Below are 27,117 nucleotides of genomic sequence, written 5' to 3'. Positions count from 1 at the left end.
CTTTACAAATGAGGTATCCTTTAGAGAACATTTAGAATATAAAGAAAAATAAACAGCACTGATTAATTTATTCAGCACGTTGCCCAGTTCATTAAACACCTCTGCTGCAACATTTAAGACACTTCAAAATTTAGCTAATGTAGCTAAAAATCACAATATTGTTAAGCACCTCCCCACAATATCACAAACTTTCTATGGGAGATAGAATTAATTCTATCTATAAACAGAATTAATTCTATATCTATCTATCTATCTCTATCAATTGCCATATTTTTTAAACTGTCTGAATTTGGTATTTTAAAAAATAAGTCCAGGCCATAAAGCACTGGCTGTAGGCACAAATACAGTGCATCAGGTACCAAGAAAGCTGCCTCACACAATCCTGCCAATGTACCAGAAACCTGATCCACAACTTTGCTGCTATTCCAACCCTGGGCCTCATGGAGCAGTCAGTCAGTTTCTTGATGGTATGTGGGGTGGACAAATATCCACCTGAGATTAGGGTAATTTCAAACTTCTCATCTGTGAATGAAACCAGTTATTGAACCCAAATGTCCAGAGATGGAAGGTCAGTGAAGCATTGGAGATTTTGAAATGAAAATGGTCCAAACAATATTCATTTTGACACCCGTGCTGTAGAATAAGTTTTTAGTCCCTATTGGGATCATCTTAAATTCGTACGACACGACAGACAGACGGCATTTCTCTAACTGGAGTTTCAAGTACAGGAAGAAATTGAGAAATATTGAATGTTTCTGCTATTGAGAAATATTTAATGTAACACAAAGCCTTCTCAAAAGAAGTACATATATATTAGTGTGCATGCTGTTGTAAAATATTCACTTTCACTACTAATAAGGTTAACAGAGTTATATTTCCAAATGAGCTGCTAGGGTAATACAGTTGAACAATTTCAGTATGCCACACTTACTGTCTCCCAAGAAATACTGGAACAAACATATGAATGCACAGTTTGGGGGTTATTTGACAGGTCAGTTTTTTAGTAAAAAAAAGTGCTAATATTGCATTTTAAATACAAGTGACTTTAAACCCCAACATTTTCTATGCATGTTACTGGAAATACAAGCATTGCTCTCTCGTTATTCCACTGCCTCACATGCTTGAGTGCCTTCATATCACTTCCCATTCATCTTCAAAATCATCAGGGTGAAGCAAAACAGAAGTGTCACTACTTTTTTGCAAGCTATGAGAGTGACTGAATGTTTTCGTGAGGCGCTGAAGAAGGTATCCTGAAGAACCAATCGCCCACAGTTCATCTAGAGGTGTCACTGCCAAGCAAAAGTTATCCAGATTTTAATTAAAGCAGTATGTTCCAGTTGCAAACACTCAAAAAGCAGCTTATATTTCACTAAATTTTTCTAACTGGACCCAGGGAAGAAATTTTGGGGGGTGGGGAGGAGGGGAGGAAAGAGGGAATTATAAAAGCTAAATTGATTAAGTAGTCATGGTCAAATAACAAAACAGCAGCACTTAAAAATAGTATTTATCTTTACTAATAATCAATTTGAGCACCATCGGGTAGAACACACAATAGCTATCATAAGATCAGTCAGTGAAGGTTTCAGCTCATCATGCAGAACTGACTTGCCTGTTAAACAAGACATACTCCCTGGAATCTTCTTCCAGTAGTCTCCTGCTGGGTTTTTGTCAGTAATGCCATACCGACGTGCTACATCTCCATTTGGACAGCATGCCCAAACAGTTCTTGTACTTATAGCCAGCTGACATGCCTGCAACCCTAAATGGAAACACATGAAGGAAATAATAACTAAATGCTTTCTTATTAAACTGTATGTAACATAGTTTCTTATAAGTAAAGCAGGTGAGATTGAGGTATTTTTATGTAATTCTGTAAATGTCCCATGGGAGACGTCTCTAGCATTAAAGGTACCAAGGCTGTCAAGTTTTCCACATTTCTTTCTTGACTGTCCCTTTGACTTTAAGACGGTTGCTCAAGCATGAGGGCAGAATTTGGACTTAAGAGTTAAGATGGACATGACAACTTCCTCATTATGATGAAAGTGGGAATAATCTTAAATAAATGTAACACCCTTTAGCCAAACTGAGCTCAAAGGATTGTGCAGATTAACTATGTGATGTATATAATTTCCTCCTTCCCTGCACAAGAGCGGATTCCCCCGCCCTCCTCCTGACAGAAATGCAGTCATTTCTGGAGTGGAATTTGGGAACTTTTTAAATGCACATAGCAACACTACTCAGCCATTTAGGACAGGAGGTCAGGAAGAATACTGTATCCAACTTCAACCAAACTTTTTGGCAGGCAGATGGAATTTGTCCAGGACAAGGGGACTAATACATGTAGATTTGAAAAATGAGATTAAGTTTTTAATAATCACATGGGGGCAGGACCCTGGTTTTTTCATCACATTCAAAGACAGAACTTCCAGGTGCACAGCAGCCCAGACATCTTGCGGAGCATTGCTTTAGTACCAAGTCAGAGGGAAGAGTGCACCACCAGCACCACTGATTGCAACAACTTGGAAATGCTGCGGTGCAGCCTAATCTACAATGGAAACACTTCCAGAATCTGAAATTTCTCATCAAGGGGCACTTACAACGTTTAGTGAAAGTGAGACCATATTTAAGAGACACGTACTCAAGTCAAGATAAGGATTATCTGGTAACCAAATCAGTCTTGTTAATCACAACAATCTAGCATGCTTGGCATTGGAACAGCTCACTAACAAAAACAGAATTAAAGTGTTTCAGGGATTGAATGTGTGAGAGGAAGCACATAGGAATATTATCATTATTTTTACCTGGTACATGTTCCCAGTCAGTGCCTACTGGCATTTCTTCTGTAATTCCTATTCGTACATGGACATTCCATTTGCTATCAATTGCCCATAGCATCTGATCATTTGGACTTGAATGAACACTGACCAAGTTTATTCCCACTGGCTAGAAACAAAAACAGTACTTAAAGTCTCAGGCAGTATAACATTTAAAACAGGACAATTCACTCTCTTACAGATATCTGCTATGGAAGTAATAAAATATGTCAGACTACAGACAAAAAAAACCCAAAAACCCAAACCCTGACAGTTTTCCAAATACAGCCCACACTGCATAGTTACCATGTAAAATGTAATGTTTCCTCTATGTTAACGCGTTAAGGTTGCAAAAAAGGAAATAATCTGGGCTGGCATAAATTGATGCTACTTTGTTTTCAAAATCTAATTGTTTTATTAATTAAAAATGCATATTTTAATTTGCAACATCCAAGTTCAGTAATTGCAAACCTAAATATTATTCCAATGTTCATATAAGCAAATCAGTCAGCGTTGCAACTGAGATAGGGCAAGATTAAAAATGATTTGTAAATTCAGTAGAAACCTTCCTATGCAGAGCAACAGATGCACCAATTCATTATTTTCTTACTGCCTTCTCAAATTCTCCCAGCATATTTAGATCTTGACCGGTATTGACAAAAAACACACTGGACATTTTTAAAAAGAGTCCAACTGTCTCAGATTTGGGACCATTTGGTGACTTGCCTCCAATGCGCCCACCCTCACTATTACTGAGGGGGTCTGGCTTTGCAGGTTATGTCTACACGGCGAGTGAGGGGTGTGATTTGACACATACTCACGCTAGCTTTCATTGAGCTAGCACAAGTATAAATAGCAGAAGAGGTGCAGGATGAGCCATGCCAAGTACAAACTCACCAGTTTCAGGCAGGTATGTACTTGGCTACCGTGCTACCACAGCTACACGGCTATTTATACTTGAGATAGCACAAGTATGCATACACAAGCAGAGGAATCATACCCCTAGCTCGTAGTCTAGACATAGCTGCAGATACATCTTCTTAGGTCTGGATCACCCACATTTTCACTAGAATATCTGAAATCCTAGTTTCCTGGGAGCCCAAGTGAAACATTTCCCTCACTCTATTCCCAGGCATCAGTCCTTATTCAGTGAAGACTCCCACTGAACTCTGGGGAGCTTTGAATGAGCAGGGGGGAAACTTATCTGCCCTTCAAAACCAAATATTTCTGACCAGAATGTTTGTTGTGTATCATGTAAGGGGTTGTTTTGTAGCAAGGTAAGAGTCTGGAAGCTTAACAAATGCAAATATAATCTGAAAAAAACTGCATATCGGAGCAAAAACAATGCTTCCCTCTAAATGAGCTTTAGGAGGGCTCCACTGAACACAACAGATACAGCTTTAAAAAGGTCAACATCTTACAAGGAAATGAGGTATTTACTATGATGTATTGACAATCATTTGTAAGCACCTAGAGTCTAATACGGTAATAAGTAATAACAAGGATTTGTCAAGAACAAATAATTTGACAACAACCTTATTTCCTTCTTTGACAGGTTTACTGGCCTAGCGGATGGGGGAAAAGATGTAGATGCGATATAACTTGATTTTAGTAAGCCTTTTGACCGAGTCCCATGTGACAGTCCCATCAGAAAATGAGGCAAATGTGGTCTACATTATATTATTATGAAGTGGGTGCACGACTGGTTGAAAGACCATCATACTCAGAGTATATATATCAATGGTTTGCTGTCAAACTGGGAGGACGTATCACTTGGGATTCTGCAGGAGTCTGTCCTGGATCCAATACTAGTCAATATTTTAATTAATTACTTGGATAAAGGAATGGAGAGTGTGCTTATAAAATTTGTGAATGATACCAAGATAGGAGGAGTTGTAAGCACTTTGGAGGACAGGATTAGAATTCAAAATAACCTCATAGACTTTAAGGTCAGAAGGGACCATTATGGTCATCCAGTCCGACCTCCCGCATGATGCAGGCCACAAAAGCTGGCCCACCCAATTTCCCTTATCTCAGCTGTTGAAGTCTCCAGATCGTGACTTGAAGACTTCAAGTCGCAGAGAATCCTCCAGCTTGAGACCCCTGCCCTATGCTGCGGAGGAAGGCAAAAAACCTCCAGGGCCTCTGCCAATTTACCCTGGAGGAAAATTCCTTCCCGACCCCAAATATGGCGATCAGTAGAACCCCGAGCATACAGGCAAGATTCTCCAGCCGGACCCACATTTTACCAGCGATGGCACGTTATTGCCTAATTGACTAAAATCACGTTATCCCATCAAACCATTCCCTCCATAAACTTATCTAGCCTAATCTTGAAGCCAGAGAGGTCTTTCGCCCCCACCGTTTCCCTCGGAAGGCTGTTCCAGAATTTCACCCCTCTGACGGTTAGAAACCTTCGTCTAATTTCAAGCCTAAACTTCCCCACGGCCAGTTTATATCCATTCGTTCTCGTGTCCACATTAGTACTGAGCTGAAATAATTCCTCTCCCTCCCTGGTACCTTAACAAGTAAGAGAATTGGCCTGAAATCAACATGATGAAATTTAGTAAGGACAAGCATAAAGTACTACATGTAGGAAGGGGGGCGGGAAATGAAATTAAATGCACAACCACCAAATGGGGAATAACTGGCTAGGCAGTAGTACTACTGAAAATAATCTGGGGGGTTGTAGTGGGTCATAAATTGAATATGAGTAAACATGATGCAGTTGCAAAAAAAAAAAAAAGGCCAATATTCTGGAGTGTATTAACAGGAGTATCATATGTAAGACACAGGAGATATCCCATTCTACTCAGCACTGGCGAAACTGGAATACTGTGTCCAGTTCTAGGCACCACAGTTTAAGAAAGATGTTGCCAAATTGGAGAGAGTCCAGAGGAGAGCAACAAAAATGATAAAAGGTTTAGAAAACTTGACCTATAAGTAAAGATTAAAAAAAAAAAAAACTGGGCATTTTTAATTTTGAAAAAATATGGGTGGGGGGGGGGGGGAGGGGGGGACGGGGGACAACACACCTGATAGCCCTTAACATATTTGAAGATTGTTTGTTATAAAGATCAATTGTTCTCAATGTCTACTGAAGGTAGGACAAGTAGCATTGAGCTTTATCTGAAGCAAGGGTGATTTAGAAAGGTCAGATATTAGGGAAAAAAACTATAAAGGGAGTTAAGCTCTGAAATGGGGATTCTACACCTCCTGTGGAAGCCTATCACTGGAGGTTTTTAAGAACAGGTTAAACTAAGTCCCATCCCTGAAAGGTGCAAGCATTCTTGGCCCTGCCTCAACACAGGGAGCTGGACTACATGACCTTCCAAGGGTCCAGCCCAGTGCTTCTATGTTCTCACATATGTGCTGGGCTGCATTGTCAATGTGAGATACACACAGTTGCAAGCATCTCTGCAGGTACCTAATTTAGGAGCATGCACATACATGCACAAATCTACACATAGCCCTGTACCAAACTGAGCTCGTGCACATGCGGACTTGCCTGCTTTGCATTTAACTTTAAAATTCTGGCCCAATGTCTGTCTGGCTCTCTCTCTCTCACCCCCCACTTTTTTCCTTTTCAGGCTGCCTTCATAGCGCTCTCTAAACCAGCTATGCTTTTTATCCCTATAAAGACCGTCTCAAGATGCCTACTATAGTATCTGCGTTTTGTGACATGCTTTTCATGTAGGCTAAAAGGCCAGGGAAGATCAGGCCTACACAAAAGCATACTCTTTCTCCACTAGCTGGGAACTTGGCATTTGCAATCTTTATCTCCTAGGAGATATACCAGGAGAGGCAGCAGGTAGGTCTCATGCAACATTTCACCTACCAAAGAAATTCTGTGGCATTTCAGGAACTTAAATCAAGCTTTTTTCACTGTAGGTGACTCATCAGGGTGGACATACCATCAACTTTACCATGACATTTTTCACACCTACATGCTATGTGTTCTTAAATTCCCTTTAATCTATGCAGAGAAGAACACTAAACACACCTTCTTATCCAGTCATCTGTTTTTTTTAATATATATTTCTAGAAGACTTTGTATACTTTATACTTATGCTACACTGTGAGCCACGCTTCCAGGGTACCTTGCTGTAACGCCAATATGCTAATAGGTAAACTCAACCTCTGGTCTGTGTATCTGTAGAATCTGTCAGAGAAGATGTACGTTGTGTTGAAGCTTGCCAGATATGATAAGTGTAATAAGTATAGCTCGCAGAGTGTACTAAGGAAGAAAATGGATGATTTTGTTGACACTTGACCAACATGCCTCTGTACCAACCTATGGCAGTGCAGAATATCTCCAATTTTGCTGACTTTTGGTAAACTATGTTCAAAAGAAGATAAGAAACTGGTAAGAACTGGTGCATAAGTCTTGGCTAATGTTTCAATCAATCAAACAATTCCTGTATAAATATAAATAGGCTTGAACTCATACTTTTCAAAAGAGGGTAAAGTATGGCTTCTTTTCATGTTGTGCTGTTCTAGGTTTGACTAATAAAGCTGAATGAGCCTGGATTATTTGACATCTCATCAGTAATCTAAATCAAACCCTATCAGTTAATTTTACCAATTTCATCCCTGGTGGAAATCTGAGTGCTTAGGTATGCACTTGGAGAGATGAGTGTCTGCCCTCATAAGAACTTATCTTTCATACCTCCTATTACAGATCTGAAACACATGCTACATAATTGCGTTTTCCACAAAGTTAATTACACAACTGAACTCCCAAGTAACTCCTTACCATGGACTTTAAGAGAACCATTTAGAGAGTCGTAATGGAGATGTAAACTTTCTAGCACATCTTGTTAAACTTTCCATTGTGTTTAAGTGCAACAGAAAAAAAAATCACAGACATTATAAAAACCATGGCACTAACATGGCATTTGCCAGCCATCACTGAGTTTGTGTTGCAGCCTTTTGCCCATTCTATCTATCTATTTAGGCGGTAAGCTCTTTGACACACACCATTATGTTTGTGTAGTGTACTGCACAATGGGACCCTGATCTCTGTTGCAAACTCTAGGCAGTATTGTAATACAAATACATATCCCACAACCTGTCTCATACTTTGTGAACATGGGAGGGAAATTAATTTCCTAACTATGAGACTAGTCAACCCTCCATGGGGATGGGGGGGGAGGGGGAAAATAAACAAAAAACACACACCTTTCCCCATTTCTTTCCCTCCCCTCCTCTTCCACCTTTCCTTTTTCTTTCAACTGTTCTCCTTTTCCAATATTGTCTTCTTCTTCCCATGGCTAGTATCAATCTTTTTCTGCCTCCATTCCTTTCCTTTCCAATATTTTATTGATATATTTACAATTTTTAAGCCAACAGCCCAAGCCCTGCCATCTGGGGCCGACAGCCCAAGCCCTGCCCATTTCTCCTGATTACCCAAATTTTTGATTATCCGATCCAGTTCCGGTCCCAATTAGATCAGATAATCGGGGTTCTACTGTATATGTTTTTATTTTTTCACAAAATGTAAAAACTAAAAGATTCTCTTTAAAAATGCGAATTCTGCATTTTTCCATGGCAAATGGATTTCTCGGATCCCTGATAAAGGTAACTAGATAGTGGTGCAAGACTAGATGGTGTTCTTTTCCCATTACTACTAAGAAAAGTATCAGTGGAGGTATATAAATCGGCTTATGTTTCAAAGAGCAAAAACCTTGTAATTTTACACTGAAACTATCAGAGACAATTCTCCCTAATGTTTGCTCAATTTCTATTTGCATTAATGGGATTTATACACACTTACTGATTGTAAAAAAAATGCCATATTTGTAACTTGTACAATGGTTTGGTATTTTTAACAGTAGCATACAAGTCTCTGAACCCTCCTGATCAACAGCTGACATGCCAAAAACTTATTTATAAAAGCTTTTATGTGGTGCTCATCACTATAGTCTCCAAGTCCCTCACAAACACTAATTTAGCCTTATCACTCCTGTCAGGTAGGGGAGTATTGTCGTTTTACAGATGGGGGCAACTGAGTCAAAGAGAAATTAATCTATTTCCCAAGATTGCAAAGGAAGTCTGTGTCTGAGCCAGGATCAAAACCCAGATTCACCCGGCTCCCAATCTTGTGCCTTAACCACACCATCACTATGTCTTTACCTATTAGGACAGCGGTCCTCCCACTCATCTCAAATATGGAGACTAAAACAGACTGTGTGGTTTTCAACATTTAATCCAACGTACCTATAAACAATGAATATTTGGTTTTCTGTCTTTGCCTACAAAATCATTTTTTGAAAGTAAGTTTCTGTTCTGCTAGCATCTAAGTGCTTGGGAAAAATCAGTGCTGATTAAGCAGTTTATAAATACAAATACGTCAACTTCCAAACATCAGTTGTGAAAAGACATCAAGAAATGACAAGATATAAAATAGATACAACAGAAATGTTTTTCACTAGCTCAGTAGTTCTACTTAAGTTACCAGTTATCTCAGTAAACAAACTGCTGAATTTTCAGGCTTGTTTGATTAATTCTATCAGTTTAAGTCTTTTTCTTGGCCCCTCTCTTGTGTCAGAGGAAGTGAAGGCAGAAAAAAGTTCTCCACATCTGTGTGTAGAGTTCTGAAGATTCCATCTGTTAGATCCTGCTACCCTTGAGGTTCTGCAATACAGCTCTACTCATTCAGGTTCAGGAGGACCGAACAGGACTCTCCACAGCCTGGCAAAGCCAATCATCTTTAAGACACATACGTTGCTACTCAGTGGCGGAAGGCTCTCCACGACTTCTGGGGACTAATCTAGAAGTCTCTTCAGCACTTATAGCCTAGGCTGGAATCAATCTCAAATCAGACACAGGTGTTCCACATTACCAGTAGTTTGGTCTTTTTTTGGGGCTATTTCTGTTACCCAGAAGTCTCCTACTGAGTAATGTGTATAATAAGTTTCCAAAATAAAGGAGATAAATTAAGGAGAAACATACATGGCAGAGCTAACCATGTGTGTATAATCCTTCCAAATAAAATTCTGCAATGGCTAAGCACTTTTGGTATTGAAAAAAGGAGGGAAGTGTGAGATACACAATATAGGAGGTCTGTCAAACTTTTTGCATTCAGGTTTTTTAGCAGCAGATTGGACAAGAAGTATGTTGAATTTAATGCTTATTTGTTATTTGCAGAAGAGGATCAAGTCAGATACACAATAGCAGGAAAGACTATGAAGATTTGTTCTTGGAACCCACCAGTTTTTCCTGTTAGAAAGAGCAGCATTATCAGTAATGCCAGAGAACAGTCAAAGCAACATTAACTCTATTTACTGAAAAGCTAGAGCAATCACTTATTTCCGCAGTATGGCATGAAATCAGAGTGTTAGCCAATGTACATATGTATGTATTACTTGCACCACATCAATATGTATTACACACACAATATGAATATTGTATGTATAAATGTTGGGCAGTTATGCCAACTGAACTGTATTATTTTTCTCACAATGCTGTTCATTCTTGCTCCCTGGTATCTCTATAATACCTTGGAACGGGACAACTCATAATTTGGCATAAGTGGATAGGAAACGGTCGAAAGCAAAATATATCAACATCCTGCCCCCATTCAAGCAGGGGAGGTACCTTCATGACCAGTATCTAGAATGCTAGTATCCACAACAAAGATTAGAAATGTACAGAACAACAAGTTAAGAAACTGGTAAAATCCAGTGGGTTGGATCTCAGGTGACGTATACAGTACAGTGCTTTCTAACTTGTAAACAACAATCCTATAGAAACAAGTATCAGAGGGGTAGCCGTGTTAGTCTGGATCTGTAAAAAGCAACAGAGAGTCCTGTGGCACCTTTAAAACTAACAGATGTATTGGAGCATAAGCATGCGTCTGACGAAGTGGGTATTCACCCAGGAAAGCTTATGCTCCAATACATCCGTTAGTCTTAAAGGTGCCACAGGACTCTCTGTTGCTTCCTATAGAAACAAGTGGCTTTGGGGGCATATCTTTGAAGTACACCTTCTGTGTAAGGTGAACATGCTGAGAGATAAGAATTGCTTCCTGGAAGGACAGTATGTATATCTCCTTTTCATAATGTACTGTTTTACCTTTAGACAATACATTTGGCTAAGTTTGGTTATTTGGTCAAACATTTTTCATAATGAACCACAAGTATAGTAATACGTGTAGCCAATTTGACAACAGTATGAATCTTCCTTCCATCTTCTACTCCTAACTCGTAAACGTACCAGATTTCTAGAATTTTTTGGCACCTAAGCTTGAAGAACTCCATATTATGTTAAACAAACATCTTGGAAGGAGGATGGGCCAATCCTCTTGACCTCTCCTATACCCATTTCAAACTTCAAGCTCCAAAATATATTTCTCACAAATATTTTAAGGTACAACATACGAGACCAAAAAAAAAAAAAATTGGGTGTAGTCAGCCCAAACCTAATTAATTGTACTCAAGCTGGTCATACCTAAGTCCACGATTTTGGCATGGACGTTACAAACTGTGAATTTAAATGAAGTCAGTGAAAGCTTGGAAAAGACTGGAGGTGGGGGGAGACTTGGACAGCAAACCCATCCCATACTCATGCTGCAGTGGCAGCTCCCATTCTGAGAGGCTGATCCCAGCTTTCCACATCTGCCCCTCTGTAGATTGAGACAGAGAGGCAGACCAGCCAAATCTGAGTGGCACCCAGACAGGAGCCACCATTGTAGGGTGAGTGAGGGATGGGCTCTCCAACACCCACCCCCACTCCAGCCATTTCCAAGATTTAACAGGCTTTATTTGAGCCACTGAGAACCAAGCCACTGAGAAATATATTTTCCTTGAGGAAATCCCTGAAGAAGCACATGGCTAATCTACAAAAAGAACAAAAGCTACATGGCTCCTGCCAGGAAGGCTAGTGCTTGCTCTCCAATCCCTGCCCACCCACCCCTCCGTGCCTTTTCATTTTTTCCCCTGCACTTCTGCTGTGAAGTTTACCAAAACAAACAAACAAACAAAAACAAAAAAAAAACCACACCACACCCAAAAAAACCTCTCCAGCGAATCATCAAAGATCTACAACCTATCCTGAAAGATGATCCCTCACTCTCACAGATCTTGGGAGACAGACCAGTCCTCGCTTACAGACAGCCCCTCAACCTGAAGCAAATACTAACCAGCAACCAGACACAATACAACAAAAACGCTAACCCAGGAACCTGTCCTTGCAACAAAGCCCGATACCAACTCTGTCCACGTATTTATTCAAATGACACCATCATAGGACCTAATCATATTAGCCATACCATCAGGGGCTCGTTCACCTGCACATCTACCAATGTGATATTTGCCATCATGTGCCAGCAATGCCCCTCTGCCATGTACATTGGCCAAACCAGACAGTCTCTACGCAAAAGAATAAATGGACACAAATCTGACATCAGGAATCATAACATTCAAAAACCAGTAGGAGAACACTTCAACCTCTCTGGTCACTCAGTAACAGACTTAAAGGTGGCAATTTTGCAACAGAAAAGCTTCAGAAACAGACTCCAATGAGAAACTGCTGAGCTTGAATTAATATGCAAACTAGATACCATTAACTTGGGTTTGAATAGAGACTGGGAGTGGCTGGGTCATTACACATATTGAATCTATTTCCCCATGTTAAGTATCCTCACACCTTCTTGTCAACGATCTAAAATGGACCATCTTGATTATCACTACAAAAGTTTTTTTTCTCCTGCTGATAATAGCTCATCTTAATTAATTAGCCTCTTAGAGTTGATATGGCTACTTCCACCTTTCATGTTCTCTGTGTGTACATATATTTCTTACTAGATGTTCCATTCTATGCATCTGATGAAGTGGGCTGTAACCCACGAAAGCTTATGCTCAAATAAATTTGTTAGTCTCTAAGGTGCCACAAGTACTCCTGTTCTTTTTGCGGATTCAGACTAACATGGCTGCTACTCTGAAACCGGTGCCAAAATTGTCGTCTTCGTGCTCAACTAATCCAAAAGTTCTCTCTAAAGAATATTCAGTACAATATATTTCTCAATAAACTCTTTCCTTACAAAATATCTCATCAGGACTAACTAACGTGCTTTAAAAACTGTCCAACCACACATCCATGCTATTGGCTTGCTTATTTTCTATATGCTTAAGATAACAAGTGGGGCAAAGCTAGAAAAAAAAAATGTTAAAGCTAAGCAAATTAATATGAGTGACAACAAAGAAAATTTTCAAACTATTTTTACTGTGTATATGCACTGGCACTGCCACCCACCCACACCAAACAGAACACAGCGTGGGGTAGTATAATGCTTTTATGGGCATAGCTTCATTACTCACAAAGGTGAGAGTTATACAAGTCATCCTAAAGGATTGCTAATAGAGTCCTTATACCACCACATCTCATCATGTATTTTGTGTATGTTAATATTTTACAGAAAAGCCACTATGAATATTTTAGAGAGAGTTTTAAAATATTTTGCTGGTATTATATTTGAATCCTTTCACTTCCAGCTCACCTTAATGCTTGAGCGAAATAAGAGTGCTAAATGCAGGTATATGGTTGCAATAGAAATACTATTTGGATATGAAGTTGTTTTATTTAGTTTTAGTACTGGACTATCAAGGATCAACTTGCCAAAAGGTAGAGTACTTTGGCATGCAAACATGCATGTGTATTTTTGCATGCAGACCTACAGTGGCACTATTACTAAAACTGCACGCCCAATTTGGGCACTAAATACCTAAAAATCTATTTGCATGCCCAAATACCAGATTTGCACCTACAATTACAGTAATTGCACTTGAAAATAAAGGGATTGCAATACACAAACTAGTTCATATGTGGACCTCAGTCCTCAGCATTTAAACTTCTGAACCTCAATAAGATCACCTCTATAGTTTTGGAAAGTATAGGATGCCTCATTGAAGAAAGGAGGGGATTTCTCAGAGAAGCAAGCACTCTAGATTCTAGTTTCAGCTCTGTTCTATGCTGTATCTGGTAATGGTCATTATCAAAGCAGTTTTTAAAAGTGTTAATCCATGTTATTTAAACATTCTTAAGAAGTTTGTGCTGCCAATGCCACAATGGAGACGGTAAACAGAACCCTGCTAATTTTACAAGCCAACACCATAGTTTCTCACTCTCCAAACTCACCAAAGTAAATACAAGTGACCTTGCGAAGCCATTTATAGAGACAGAGCAAAACTAGATATTCCATTAAAATCACAGATTAGGGTTAGGGTCTTCTTTAAACAGCCATTGATCCAGAACTGAATATGGCTCTGAATACACGACCAGCATAATTTCCATACTTGCTTTAACCCGATTCACATTTGAGAGGATAACCAGGAGAAGCCTTGTAGAGGGTTTTTGTTTTGTTTTGATTATTTTTTTAATCTCAGCTGCTTGAAACAGCTCACATGTTTGAGCACAAGTCCAAGTGGAGAAGCTGAGGCACCCCTCAGGTGCACACTCTTGTTTAACTTTAAGCACATGAATAGCCCCATTGGTTTCAGCAGGACTGCTCATAAGCTTAAAGTGACAGTTATAGGTGTCTTTATAGTATTAGGGATGTAGGGTACGTCTACACTGCAAAAAACCTCACGGAAGCAAGTCTCTGAGTCTGTCAATTGAGACCAATATGGCTACAACACCACCGCACACAAGAAACTCTACTGTAATGCACAGGCACAGCAGGGCAGGGATAAGGTTTGTGTGCTGAACTTTCTGACTTTGGTGCAAGAAGAAGAAAAAAAAAACTGTTAATATGACTAAAGGCTGAGATTTTAAAGATTAACTGTGACGTTGTGCAGTCTATATGATTTTATAAAAATATGATAAGTGAATATAATGTAACTGGGATATGCTTCATGCAAAAGGTCTCTTGTAAGGTATCATTACAAAGCCTATAATCTACTGAGTGTGGTCATCCTATTGTTATAAATGTACCACTCTTGTATCTGAAACTAGAAATATAAAATATAACTGAGGGCCTATTGTAATTATGCAAAGTGTGGGCCATTAATGGTGGTTTGGAATCTTGATGACTCCCTTTAACCAGGACCATTGTCTGCAGATGGCTGTGTTTTACCTGCGAGTCTTCCTGTATGTGTGTGTGCTGGCAAGTGGGTAATGAAGTCTTGCAGTGACATGTGATCATGTCACCTGAACTGGAATCCATCTTTAACCTGGTGCTTTTCCAGTGAGGGGGGGTGGAAACCCAGAGGGACAAAGGGTTCCCGCCTTATGCAAAAGATACATAAAGGGGTGGAACAGAACAAAGGGAGTGAGAGGAGCCATCATGAAGAATCCCCTAGCTACCACCTGAGCTGGAACAAGAGCTGTACCAGGGGAAAGAATTGTGCCCAGGCCTGGAAGGTGTCCAGTCTGAGGAAAAAACTTACTGGAGCATCTCTGAGGGTGAGATTATCTGTATTCAGTTTGATTAGACATAGATTTGCGCATTTTATTTTATTTTGCTTGGTGACTTACTTTCTGTCTGTTACTACTTGGAACCACTTAAATCCTACTGTCTGTATTTAATAAAATCACTTTTTCCATATTAATTAACTCAGAGTATATATTAATACCTGGGGGAGCAAACAACTGTGCATCTCTCTCTATCAGTGTTCTAGAGGCCGAACAATTGATGAGTTTAGCCTGCATAAGCGTTATACAGGGTAAAACGGATTTATTTGGATTTAGACCCCATTGGGAGTTGGGCATCTGAGTGCTAAAGACAAGCACACTTCTGTGAGCTGTTTTCAGGTAAACCTGAAGCTTTGGGGCAAGTAATTCAGACCCTGGGTCTTTGTTGGAGCAGACGGGAGTGTCTGGCTCAGCAAGACAGGGTGCTGGAGTCATGAGCTGGCAGGGAAAACAGGAACAGAGGTAGTCTTGGCACATCAGGCGGCAGCTCCCAAGGGGGTTTCTGTGATCCAACCCATCACATTAACATTGTGAAAAAAATTCCAGTGTAAAAAAAAAAAATAAAAAATGTAGCATTGTTTCTTTAAAGGTCCACCACTCAAGTACTGTTGGACAGGTTTTCTTCAAACTTTCCCCCCCCCAAAAAACCACCCACCAACCAACCCATTTCCCCTTAAGTGGACAATAAAATTTTCGAAATTACCCTTTGAACGAAAAAGTTATAAACCTTTGAAAACAGGACCTTATAATAAACCTGCTCTCTCTCTCAACCACAGTTAAATGCATATAAAGACAGCTGAACAGCTATAGTAAGTATTAACAATGTGTTCCACCTAGAACAGTCATTATGCCTGATCTGGCCATTGCAGAATACAGAAAGTTGGTGAGTAAAAAATAAATCTTGATTAATCTTTCCTAACAAAAACAATGAACCAGGAACATCTGCACCCGAAGACAAGAATCTCTGTCCATTATTACTAGTCCAATCTGAAAACTACAAGCAAATGTTGCTCAAAAGATACTCTTGTTCTACAGACTGTGTCCCTTTGAAGGTCTCACACTTCAGTACTGACTAGATCCAGTCCTCCTTGGCCTTTAAAACCAGATGAGCTTAAGCCTACTCTGAAAAGAGCAGCACTGACTCTCTAAAGCACCAGTTTCTGGATGCTTGAATTACAATTTTTTGTGAATTAATTTATGCTGGGATGAATCATTTTGTCTCTAAATCTCGCATGAAAAGCCCTTGTCCAGCAAGTATTCCATCACACACCTAACTTTAAGCATGTGAGTAGTTCCACTCAAGTCAAGGCATGTATTTAAGTACCTTGTTCTAAACATTTTATAGAAAGCTGTGCCAGAGACAGTTAGAAGTTGAAGATTATCTTTTCAGTTACTTAATCCTGTAAAGAGAATGGTTAAGGAATATTTTTTTTAAATAGCAAGGCATAGATTTATCTGATTAAAATAATTCACAGAATATATTGGTGAAAATATGTCAACAGATGAATGCACCTGCGCATTCCAAGAGCCCTGATTTGAAGTAACAAGCAAATGGATATTTGAAGGAGGAATGGTGTTCCCCCCCCCCCCCACACACACACACTCCCAACCTTCATTTTTTTAAAGATATTTATTAAAAATTACTATATTGAACAAGCCTGTTAATTTCAAGGTAAACACTTGCTTTTTGGGCAAATAGCCTAAAGAGAAGAAAGTGAAAATACCAGTTTAAGATGAATGTTTTTAAAAGTAACACACAGAAAAACATCACCACGCACTGCAGTAATCTAGTCCCAGAGTCTTTAGGGTGTGGTGAAAACATTTTTGGTACTGATAAGAGTAGCTATCAAACACGTGACAGGCTGCACGTATACTTCCTGCACCATGACGGTAGCAATATCTTAAAACAAAAAATACTGGAAGGCTAGAATTCTTAGCAAAAGCAGCTTAGAGTATGTTAATATTGGCTTTCTTGACCTGTAGGAAGAGGAAAATTCTGTCTTTCACTGGACAATGGAATCAGTTTGAAACAAATATTTTCAACAGTTTTTATTAAAAGTGTTGAAAGAGTGTGAGTGTGTATGTGCGTGCACGTGTATATGAATGATTGCCTGCTAATTAAAATACTTCAACTACAAAGATGGTTTCTAACAGAATAAAACGCTGATATTAAGGAAAAGCAAATACTTGAAACGAGACACTATGGAATTCTACATCAGCTGAATACGCCACTTTAGTGGGAGCCTTGATAAGATGTATTTAACCAGTTTCATTTATCTATAACATGCACTGACAAACACTCATGTGAAGCATTGCCAAGTCATTGTTTGCCTTTTCCCCCCCTCCCAATTGAAAAAAAGACAGTCCTCTAGGAAAATCCTCTCCCACATCACTGCCTTGAATAGGTCCCACGTGGCTAAGGAGGGCTGGCACTGGTTCTGCTGAAACTTTGAAAAAATTTTGAACAGCCTTACCGGGTCAGACCAATGGTTCATCTAGCCCAGTACCCTGTCTTCCAACAGTGGCCAGTGCCAGATACTTCAGAGGGAATGAACAGAACAGGGCAATTATTGGGTGATCCAGCCCCTCTTGTCCAGTTCAAGTTTCTGGCAGTCAGATGCAAAACCGAGAGCATGGGGTTTTGTACCTGACCATCTTGGTAACTGCCATTGATGGACCTATCCTACTTGAACTTATCGAATTCTTTTTTGAACTCAGTTATACTTTTGGCCTTCACAGCATCCCCTAGCAATGAGTTCCACCACTTGACTGTGTGTTGTATGAAGAAGCGCATCCTTATGTTTATTTTAAGCCTACTGCCTATTAATTTAATTGGGTGACCCCTGGATCTTGGGTTACATGAAGGAGTAAACAGTCACTTTCTCCACACCATTTGTGATTTTAGAGACCTCTATCATATTCCACTTTAGTTGCCTCTTTTCTAAGATGAGCAGTCTCAATCTTTCTAACCTCTCCTCATATGGAAGCTGTTCCATACCCTAATCATTTTTGTTGCCCTTCTCTGTACTTTTCCCCCAATTCTAATAAGTCTTTTTTTTGAGATGGGGTGACAAAAATTTCACACAGTATTCAAGGTGTGGGCATACCATGGATTTATATAGTGACATTATATGTTCTGTCTTATTATCCATTTCCTCATGGTTCCTAACATTGATAGATTTTTGACTGCTGCTGCTGCACATAGAGCCGATATTTTGAGAGAACTATCCGCTATAACTCCAAGATACCTTTCATGAATGGTAACAGCTAATTTAGCTCCAATCATTTTGTATGCATAGTCGGAATTGTGTTTTCCCATGTGCATTACTGTACATTGATCAACACTGAATTTAATCTGCCATTTCTTGCCCAATCAGAGTTTTGTGAGACCCCTTGTAGCTCTTTGCAGTCAGCTTTGGACTCAACTATCTTGAGCAATTTTGTATCGTCTGCAAACTTTGCCACTTAACTATTTACCTCTCACTGTTTACAGTAATGTTTCCTCTAAGGCAGTTTTAAGGATTGGTTATGATACACAATGAAATGTGAATGGGTCATAGATTTTTAACATTTGTGCAGAAAATTATCTTAGCATTCTAACTGTGCTAAAATGGGCAAGTTTTCTGCTCGTGATAAAGTCAAGTTGAAAGATCAGACAAAAGTACATAGATTTATTGTGTATTCTCCTGTGTGCTTAGGAGCCCTAATCATGGACCAGGATCCCATTGTGCTAGGTATGGTACAAACAGAACAAAATGCATGTGCCTGCCCCAAGGAGCTTATGATTGTCAGAAGTAGACTGCTTAGAGGAAATGTAGAAAAGTCTTCAGGATTCACTAACTCAGACTACAAGAAGCAACGAAGAGTCCTGTGGCACCTTATAGACTAACAGATGTATTGGAGCATAAGCTTTCGTGAGTGAATCCCACTTTGTCAGACGCGAAGTGGGATTCACCCACGAAAGCTTATGCTCCAATACATCTGTTAGTCTATAAGGTGCCACAGGACTCTGTTGCTTTTTACAGATCCAGACTAACATGGCTACCCCTCTGATATCAGACTACAAGAGATCATTTACAGCCAATTACATGAACTTCAGCACTACTCATCTGCTAATTAAAGAAAGCGGATGGCAGTTACACAAAATGGTCAAATAGTAGCCATCTAATTAGGTAAATCCTTTCCCTTCAACGCTAGCCAGAGATTAAATGAAAAACTTGGTTTAAACATGGTAACTTCATTCCACCTTCTCTCCACAACGTCTTTGTTATAAAGCAGAGTAGAGATTAGTGGTGAATTGCTTTTCTCTGTTTATTTTTGTAATTCTGCATCTACTTTATTATTTCTTTAGACTGGGTGTCTTGGAAGCACTAAATTTATATTTCATAAACATTCTATAACACTGTATAGCTGGACACATGATATAGTGTAGCATTATCTTTGTATAGCATATAAGCAATAAAATGAAAAGCTTTCTGTATTTGCTATAGTCAAATCATACCATGAAGAGAGATTTTTGACCAGTCTAGTCAACGGCCTTATATAGCAGCTCCCTTAGGGCAAAGGTATCATTGACAGTTTTAAACATGTTTTATAACTTTTAGAAGTGTAGAAACTACAAAATGGAACAGACAGAAGTCTAGAAAACCACTGTTCAAGATTTTCCAGCATTTAATCTAGTCTTCTTGCTGATCACAATTCTAAGGTGTTGGATAAGACAGGAAAGAATGAAACAAGATGATATAGCAGATCTTCTTTTACATGAAGTGGCACAGCAATCATTGTCCAGACTGTGGGGAAGAGGATGGAGAGATGGAGAACAGGAATGCCTACATGTCCATTTTAGATTAGCTAATCAGATTCACCTTTCTTAAAAGTAGAGGTGCGGTTTAATTGTTAGCTGATTTTATTTTGATTAAAGTCTTCTCAAAACTGCATTGTTTCTGAATACAGCCCATGAAACTACTTGAATACGGATATATAAGGAAAGCTATGATAGCACAGCTTCTGAGCACTGACATTGTTAAAGCAGAGTCTGTAGTTTATGGGCACTTCATGAATCCTAAGCTCTGGAATACAGAAGATCATATTTTTTACATTCATGTGAGATTGAATTTTAAAACTTACATACATTCTATATTTTCAGAGAGCTTCTGTACCTCAAGCAGCTGAAATGCAGTTTTGCCCTTTGATTTTCTTCTTTAAACAGAAAATATGATTGAACTATTCGTAAATATTTCTGACAATATTCTTGCTGCTATGAATATATAGTGATGCAGTATAAACTCTGTGTCAAGTCAATTAAGGGACAAATATCAACTAAGGAGCAGCTAATAGTAAACTAGGTAGTATTCCCTGAAGGGCTCACTAATCAGTCATTGATTTGTTACATTTGCTGGTCAAATTTTACGTTACCATTTGAAAGTTTATGTATTTTCTTATTTTGCATTCAGTCTTCACATGTGCATGAATAATTGCCCTTTTAATACTGTTGTAATGACTTGATCTAATGCCCTGGAGTTGCCTCAGGATTATTATGTAACCAATGAGTTTTCATTTTCACTGCAAGAAAGAGTTTGAATTTTTTGCCTTTTGATATTGACTTATTAAATTTGCAATGCTGAAATTTGGCAAGAGGACACGAAAGAACTACATTGCTCTGGGTATAAGAAAGTTATCAGCTGGAAACACTGCATCTTATGGGAAGATGCTGTCACCCAGATGCTTTGGGAACTGTAGCAAATAACTCGATGTTCAGCCTTATCCAGTTGGTAAAAGCTAACGGATTGTCAGAGGTTACTTCAATTTGATATTTTTGCTGTTGGAAAGCTCAAAGTAGAAAACAGGTTGGTGGTGCTTTTCAATTTTTGTTTTGATTTTAAGTAATTTTACCTATGGGAAAAAGCTCATAATTGGGTTTGGGTTTCTCCCACCTCCCCCTTTTCTACATAGTCAATAGGCAGAAACTATGCTTTTCATTGATTATGTCAGAATGAACCATAGGCAGCAGCCATAATAGGGCGAGTGACGTAATCTACCTTCTATTGCTATAGTCATTGTTCAAAGGACAGTTGGTGGTAATTTATTGGTCTGCCCCTCTCCTTTGCAAAACACCCTCTTCTTCAAAAGTGGCCACCTGTCTGGCTCATGTCCATCAACCCCAAGCAGTCAAGGAGCCTGAGCACTGCTGTGTTAAATGATGAGGTGCAACTGAGAGCCTCATTTCTCTGTTGCCTCCTCCCCTTTTACTGCTAATCCCCTGAGGGAGGCGGAACTGGCAGCTGGCTATCATGAGATAAGCAAAGCTAGAAGGGAATGATGTAAAAACAAACTATTGCAATTATACATGCTGGGATTTAACTTCATTCCATATTATGATTTTTTTAGAACACTACATTTTAAAATATTCAAGAGAAAGTCTGTAATGTTGTCAATGTGACTGGAAGATTGTGGTTCTCACAGCGAGAACTTCACATTAGAACTTCACACAAAGAAACAACCCCAGACACCCCCCCCACACAAATTTTATAGTTCAAGCTTCCTTTTTGTCCTCTTTGCCCAAGCAAGTGTTATTCAAAACAAATGATTATACAGCAGCACTGTACTTACCTATATCTGGTAAGGATTCAAACCTTGGTTCTATTACATGCCTATAAAGCATCTTTGTTAATAAAAATCTGTCATTTTTAGTAATGATGGGAAACAAGACACTTTATGAGCTTTGCAACAGTTAAAAAAAATTCTTTCAAATGGAGTTACACAAATTGTGTGGGGGTATTGGGCAAGAAGAGCAGCATTTTCAGGATAAGTTACCTGTAGCATTCTGAGATCTAGGACTTACAAAGTTTAAACCTGGCAATTGCAGCCCAGCAAGCCTAACTTCAGCACTGGGCAAATTGATAGAAACTATAGTAAAGAACGGAATTATCAGACACACAGATGAACACCAATTGTTGGTGGAAGAGTCAATGTGGCTTTTGTAAAGGGAAGTCACATCTCACCAACCTAATAGAATTCTTTGACAGGGTCAACAAGTGCATGGACAAGGGTGACCCAGTTAATAAGGTGTACTTGGATTTTCAGAAAGCCGTGACAAGGTTCCTCACCAAAGGCTTAAGGAAACTAAGTAATCAGGGGATAAGAGGGAAAGTCCTTTCATTGGCTAGTAACTGGTTAAAAGATAGGAAACAAAGGGCAGGAATAAATTATCAGTTTTCACAATGGCAAGAGGTGAACAGTAGGGTCACCCAAGGATCTCTACTGCGACCTGTGCAGCTCAACACAGTCATTAACTGTTCACTCCCTTTTCCAGATCATTAAGTGTCAAAGTTTGCAGATGATACAAAGTTATTCAAGATAATTCCAAAGCTGACTGTGCAGAGTTACAGGGGGAATCTCACAAAATTAGGTGACTGGGCAACAAAATGAAAGATGAAATTCAGTGTTGAGAAGTTTAAAGTAACAGACACTGGAAAAAATAATTCTAACTATGTATCTAAAACGATGGGGTCTAAATTAGCTGTTACCATACAATTAAGAGATCTTGGCATCATCATGGATAGTTCTCTCAAAACTTCAGCTCAATGCACAGCAGTAGATAAAAAGGCCAACAGACTGTTAGGAACTAATAGGAAAGGGATAGAAAAGTAAGACCAAAAATATCATAATGCCACTTTATAAATCACACTTTGAAGATTGTGTCCAGTTCCAGTCTCCCCATCTCAGAAAGGATATAGTGGAACTGGAAAAGGTTCAGAGAAGGGCAACTAAGATAATCAGGGGTATGGAACGGTTTCCATATGAGGAGAGACTAAAAAGATTAGGGCTCTTCAGTTTAGAAAAAAAAAAAAAAAAACCTACTAAGAGGGGATAGGATAGTGATCTATAAAATTATGAACAGTGGGGGGGAGTGTTATTTTCCCTTTCCCACAATACAAAATCCAGGCGTCACCCGATGAAATTAACAGGCAGCAGGTTTAACACAAACAAGAGGAAGTACTTTTTCACACAACGCACAATTAACTTTTGGAACTCATTGCCATGGGATGCGTGATGGCCAAAAGTATAACTGGGTTTAAAAAAAAAAAAAAAAAAAAAGAACTAGGTAAGTTCATGGAGTATAGGTCCATTGATGGCTATTAGCCAAGATGGTCAGGGATGCAACCTCTGACTGCCAGAAGCTGGGAGGGGAAGACCGGGTTGGATCATCCCAGCTGCCCTGTTCGGTACTCTTCCCCTGAAGCTCTAGTACTGGCCACTGTCAGTGACAGGATGCTGGGCTAGATGGACCATTAGTCTGACCCAGTACGGCAAATTTTATGTTCTTAAATTCAGACTTTTTGCGGTTCTCCATCTATCACCTTTTCAGAAGGAAAAGTGTTGAAGTTCCTTGATTTTCAAGGCAGATCGCTAAATTACCACATTAAAAAAAAAGTTATGATTCACTGTTTTACCTGTACAGGTGGCTCAATCATTATCCATGCAGGAAGCATCAAACTTGGGTTTAGAGGCTGAGTTCCTACACGGAAGTAAACGCCGCCACTAGTGTCACACGCCCAGATGTGCTGATTTCCACATGCCAAACTGGTCAATTTTATAGCTCCTAATGATGAAGAGACTGTTAATAATTTGGCATGAACTTTTAAAATTCAGCTAATCTCTACTGTAGAATTTGACGTTTGATTTTACAGAAATATTTCTAAAAAACTAACATTCAAAGAGTTATCAGTATAATCTATACATTTTGGTAAAAGGGAGAACATTTGTGTAAAACTCCAGTCTAACTATAAAGCAAATGGGGGAAAAAATGAAGATCTCTTTTACATTTCATGTGTTTATTCTAGTGATTTCTCCTCATCTGTCTAAAACCGCCTATTTCATGCAGTATCCTGCCATTGATCAACAACATTTTGACAGTGCATCATGTTCTATCACTACTGCTAGAGAACAATGTAATTCAAATGATTATCGTCAGAGAGGAAGAGGCAGAAACCATATGAAATATAATTTTTTTCTATGCTTAGAGAGACAAACTTACATGCGACCTAAAGTGAACTCTCTTCTGCAGTTAGTCATGCTTATAGAATCTTAATGATCTAGGTCTATAAATACATGTCAGCAATGAACATTCCAAATGTTACCAGCAAATGCTAAGGGTGGGTTAATATTTCAAGGTTAACAAGCCTTCATTACTTGTGTTCAGTATAAAACCTATTTGAAAAGCGTCTCCCTATTTGTGTCACAACTTTCTTATTTTATAATGGTCACAAGAAAACTATCAATGCTTTAATCCTACATAAAGCTACATGAAGGCATATAGCTCTGAAACAAGTGTGTTCCAGAGTTCTTAATTTTATTTTCTCTCTCTTTCACAACCGGATTACAAACACCCATCAAATTAAGCTGTGAAATGTCTATGATTTATAAGGATGGGAAAGAAAGCCTATATGATACTGTAGACTGAAATGCTGTGATCTTGAGAATTCTTACTCTTTCATATTTATTTACTTTTAAAAACATCCATACTATCCATTACAGTTAACATTTGGATTTTTTTCTAGTGTTAAAAAAGCATGCACAATGTTAAGTAGTGGAAGACATGAACTAACAATGCTGTTAGGCTGCATACCGAATGCTTTGGTCAGATGCCAAATTAAAGAATGAGAATAAATCTCACTGGTTTATTAAATGTTCGCTGTTTGGGATACCTGTTAATCGACATAATGTTCACCTGGGGGGGGGGGGGGGGGGGGAGTGAAATCTGGCAACCAACTCTTCATAAAGCACATCACTTAATACTTTTCACTTTGATTAGAAGATGCAACTTTACCCTTAAATTGTATGCTTATAGCATTTATCAGAGTACAGATTCTACAATGTATTGCTAAAAGCTTGTAGTAAAAAGACACGAGCTCTATACAGCTTTAATTTTCAGTTTGTTATAATGGTGAATAGATTCATTCCTATATCAAGACTATTTGATATTTAACTGTTTCTGCTTATTGGCTCAAAGGAAAGATTTTATGGCTTATTTCTAAACTCCTTTATTTTAACACTATTACTATTATAATAAAAATAATCACAGAGTTCAAAATTCTATTGCCAGGAGCAAATTTCTACAGCAGTTAGAGGTCTGACATACAGCTACAAAGTCACTATTTAAATAAAACCTCATTACTCCTTGCAGCACAAAGTATGTCTGACAGCAATAGTTTTATGAGAGAGAAGATGGGTAAGGGAATATATTTTATTGGACCAGCTTCTGTTGGTGAAATAGACAAATTTTCAAGTTCTAGAGAGCTGAAGAATAAATAAAAGATATTACCTAACCCACCTTGTGTCTCTCATTCTGGGACCAACATGGCTACAACTACAAACAGTAATAGTTTTGTTACATGATAACTCAGCTGCTTAAATGTTTTGATCCAAATAAGCATCAGCTCACTCAAAAATGGAGTCATATGTCATTTACATGGCATTGCTGGTATTACTAACCTCTAAAGTAAAATATGACATGCCAAAATACAGTCATTACATAAACATTTTCAGCTTTTTTTCCTCCCCCTCTCTTATTGCTTTTACCTTAGGGCAGGGGTAGGCAACCTATGGCATGCGTGTCAAAGGCAGCATGCGAGCTGATTTTCAGTGGCGCTCACACTGCCTGGGTCCTGGCCACCGGTCCAGGGCGCTCTGCATTTTAATTTAATTTTAAATGAAGCTTCTTAAACATTTTAAAAACCTTATTTACTTTACATACAACAATAGTTTAGTTATATAATACAGACTTAGAGAGAGACCTTCTAAAAATGTTAAAATGTATTACTGGCACACGAAACCTTAAATTAGAGTGAATAAATGAAGGCTTGGCACACCACTTCTGAAAGGTTGACGACCCCTGCCTTAGGGAAAGGTCATGCTAACCACCATTCATCCATAAAAGAGGACAAAGGTATCTCTTCGCGTGATTCAGATACATTGTTTATTGTTGAATTGTAAAGGTCATTCTACCGTGTTTAGAAACCTTGACACTGATAGTGTAAACCTTAAATCAAAACAATTTACCGGATACTATTCTACAGTACATAGTGTAGGGACTGGTGAAAGGTACAACTGACATAATACAAAATATTTCAGCATTTATCTTGGAACATGCTCATCCAATTCCAAAGTCTGCATCTCTTTTTACAACAGTTATATGAATGTTTCAAGACAGTTTACTATTTTTAAAACTTTTCCATGAATAAAATTTGGCATCTAGATTTGACAATTATTTTATAGTTATTAAATTTCTTGGGCCACAATGCAACAAGCTAAAGACCTGATTCAATAATTCACTGCATGTGGATGCATTGCTGTGCCTGCACAAAGCCCCACTGACTGCAGAGGTGGACCCGAATGCATTAAATTGAAGGACTGTGTCCCAAAATGGTAACAAGATGATGTAAGATGTTTTATTGCACCAACCAATGCATTGCTACTGTCAATGATTTCTTGGCCTTTCCCCCCTCCCAATCTATAACGGAATCATTTGTTAATCCAGTGGTCACCAACTGGTCGATTGCGATCAACTGGCCAGTCCTAGAGGATCTCCCAGTCGATCACAATCTCTGGTGGTGTAGCGGGGCTGCCGCTAAGGCAGGCTCCTTGCCTGCCGGCCCGGCCCCACACCACTGCTGGAAGCGGCCAGTGTGGCCCCGCGGGCAGGGGGACAAGGGTTCTCCCTCCGCGTGCTGCACTTCTCTGCAAGCACCACCCCCGCAGCTCCCATTGGCTGGGAACGGGGAGCTGCAGCCGTTGGGAGCTGCGGGGGCAGTGCTCGCAGAGAGGGAAAACGCACAGAGCCACATGCCCCCCCCCATCCCTCTCCCCCAAGGGCCGCAGGGGCACATTGGCC

The 27,117-nt window shown here is 39.2% G+C and overlaps 1 protein-coding gene across 1 annotated transcript in view; it reads right to left on the bottom strand.

Moving 5' to 3' along the window:
- Positions 1-260: 260 nt before the first annotated feature.
- TECPR2 (tectonin beta-propeller repeat containing 2) overlaps positions 261-27,117 on the bottom strand; it is an 80,206-nt gene continuing 53,349 nt past the window's right edge. The window contains exons 15-18 of the mRNA XM_026654175.2: positions 23,678-23,862; positions 2,802-2,943; positions 1,610-1,759; positions 261-1,289 (exon numbers count right to left, since the gene is read on the bottom strand). Of these exons, the coding sequence (XP_026509960.1) occupies positions 1,132-1,289; positions 1,610-1,759; positions 2,802-2,943; positions 23,678-23,862 (635 nt within the window). The 3' untranslated portion in view covers positions 261-1,131. The remainder of the gene's footprint in view (positions 1,290-1,609; positions 1,760-2,801; positions 2,944-23,677; positions 23,863-27,117) is intronic.

Source organism: Terrapene carolina, unplaced genomic scaffold, assembly GCF_002925995.2.
Source record: "Terrapene carolina triunguis isolate 2854851 unplaced genomic scaffold, T_m_triunguis-2.0 Scaffold189, whole genome shotgun sequence".
Taxonomy (NCBI): domain Eukaryota; kingdom Metazoa; phylum Chordata; order Testudines; family Emydidae; genus Terrapene; species Terrapene triunguis.
The sequence above is the reverse complement of the archived record's forward strand: the minus strand, read 5'-3'. Positions and strand labels throughout refer to the sequence as shown.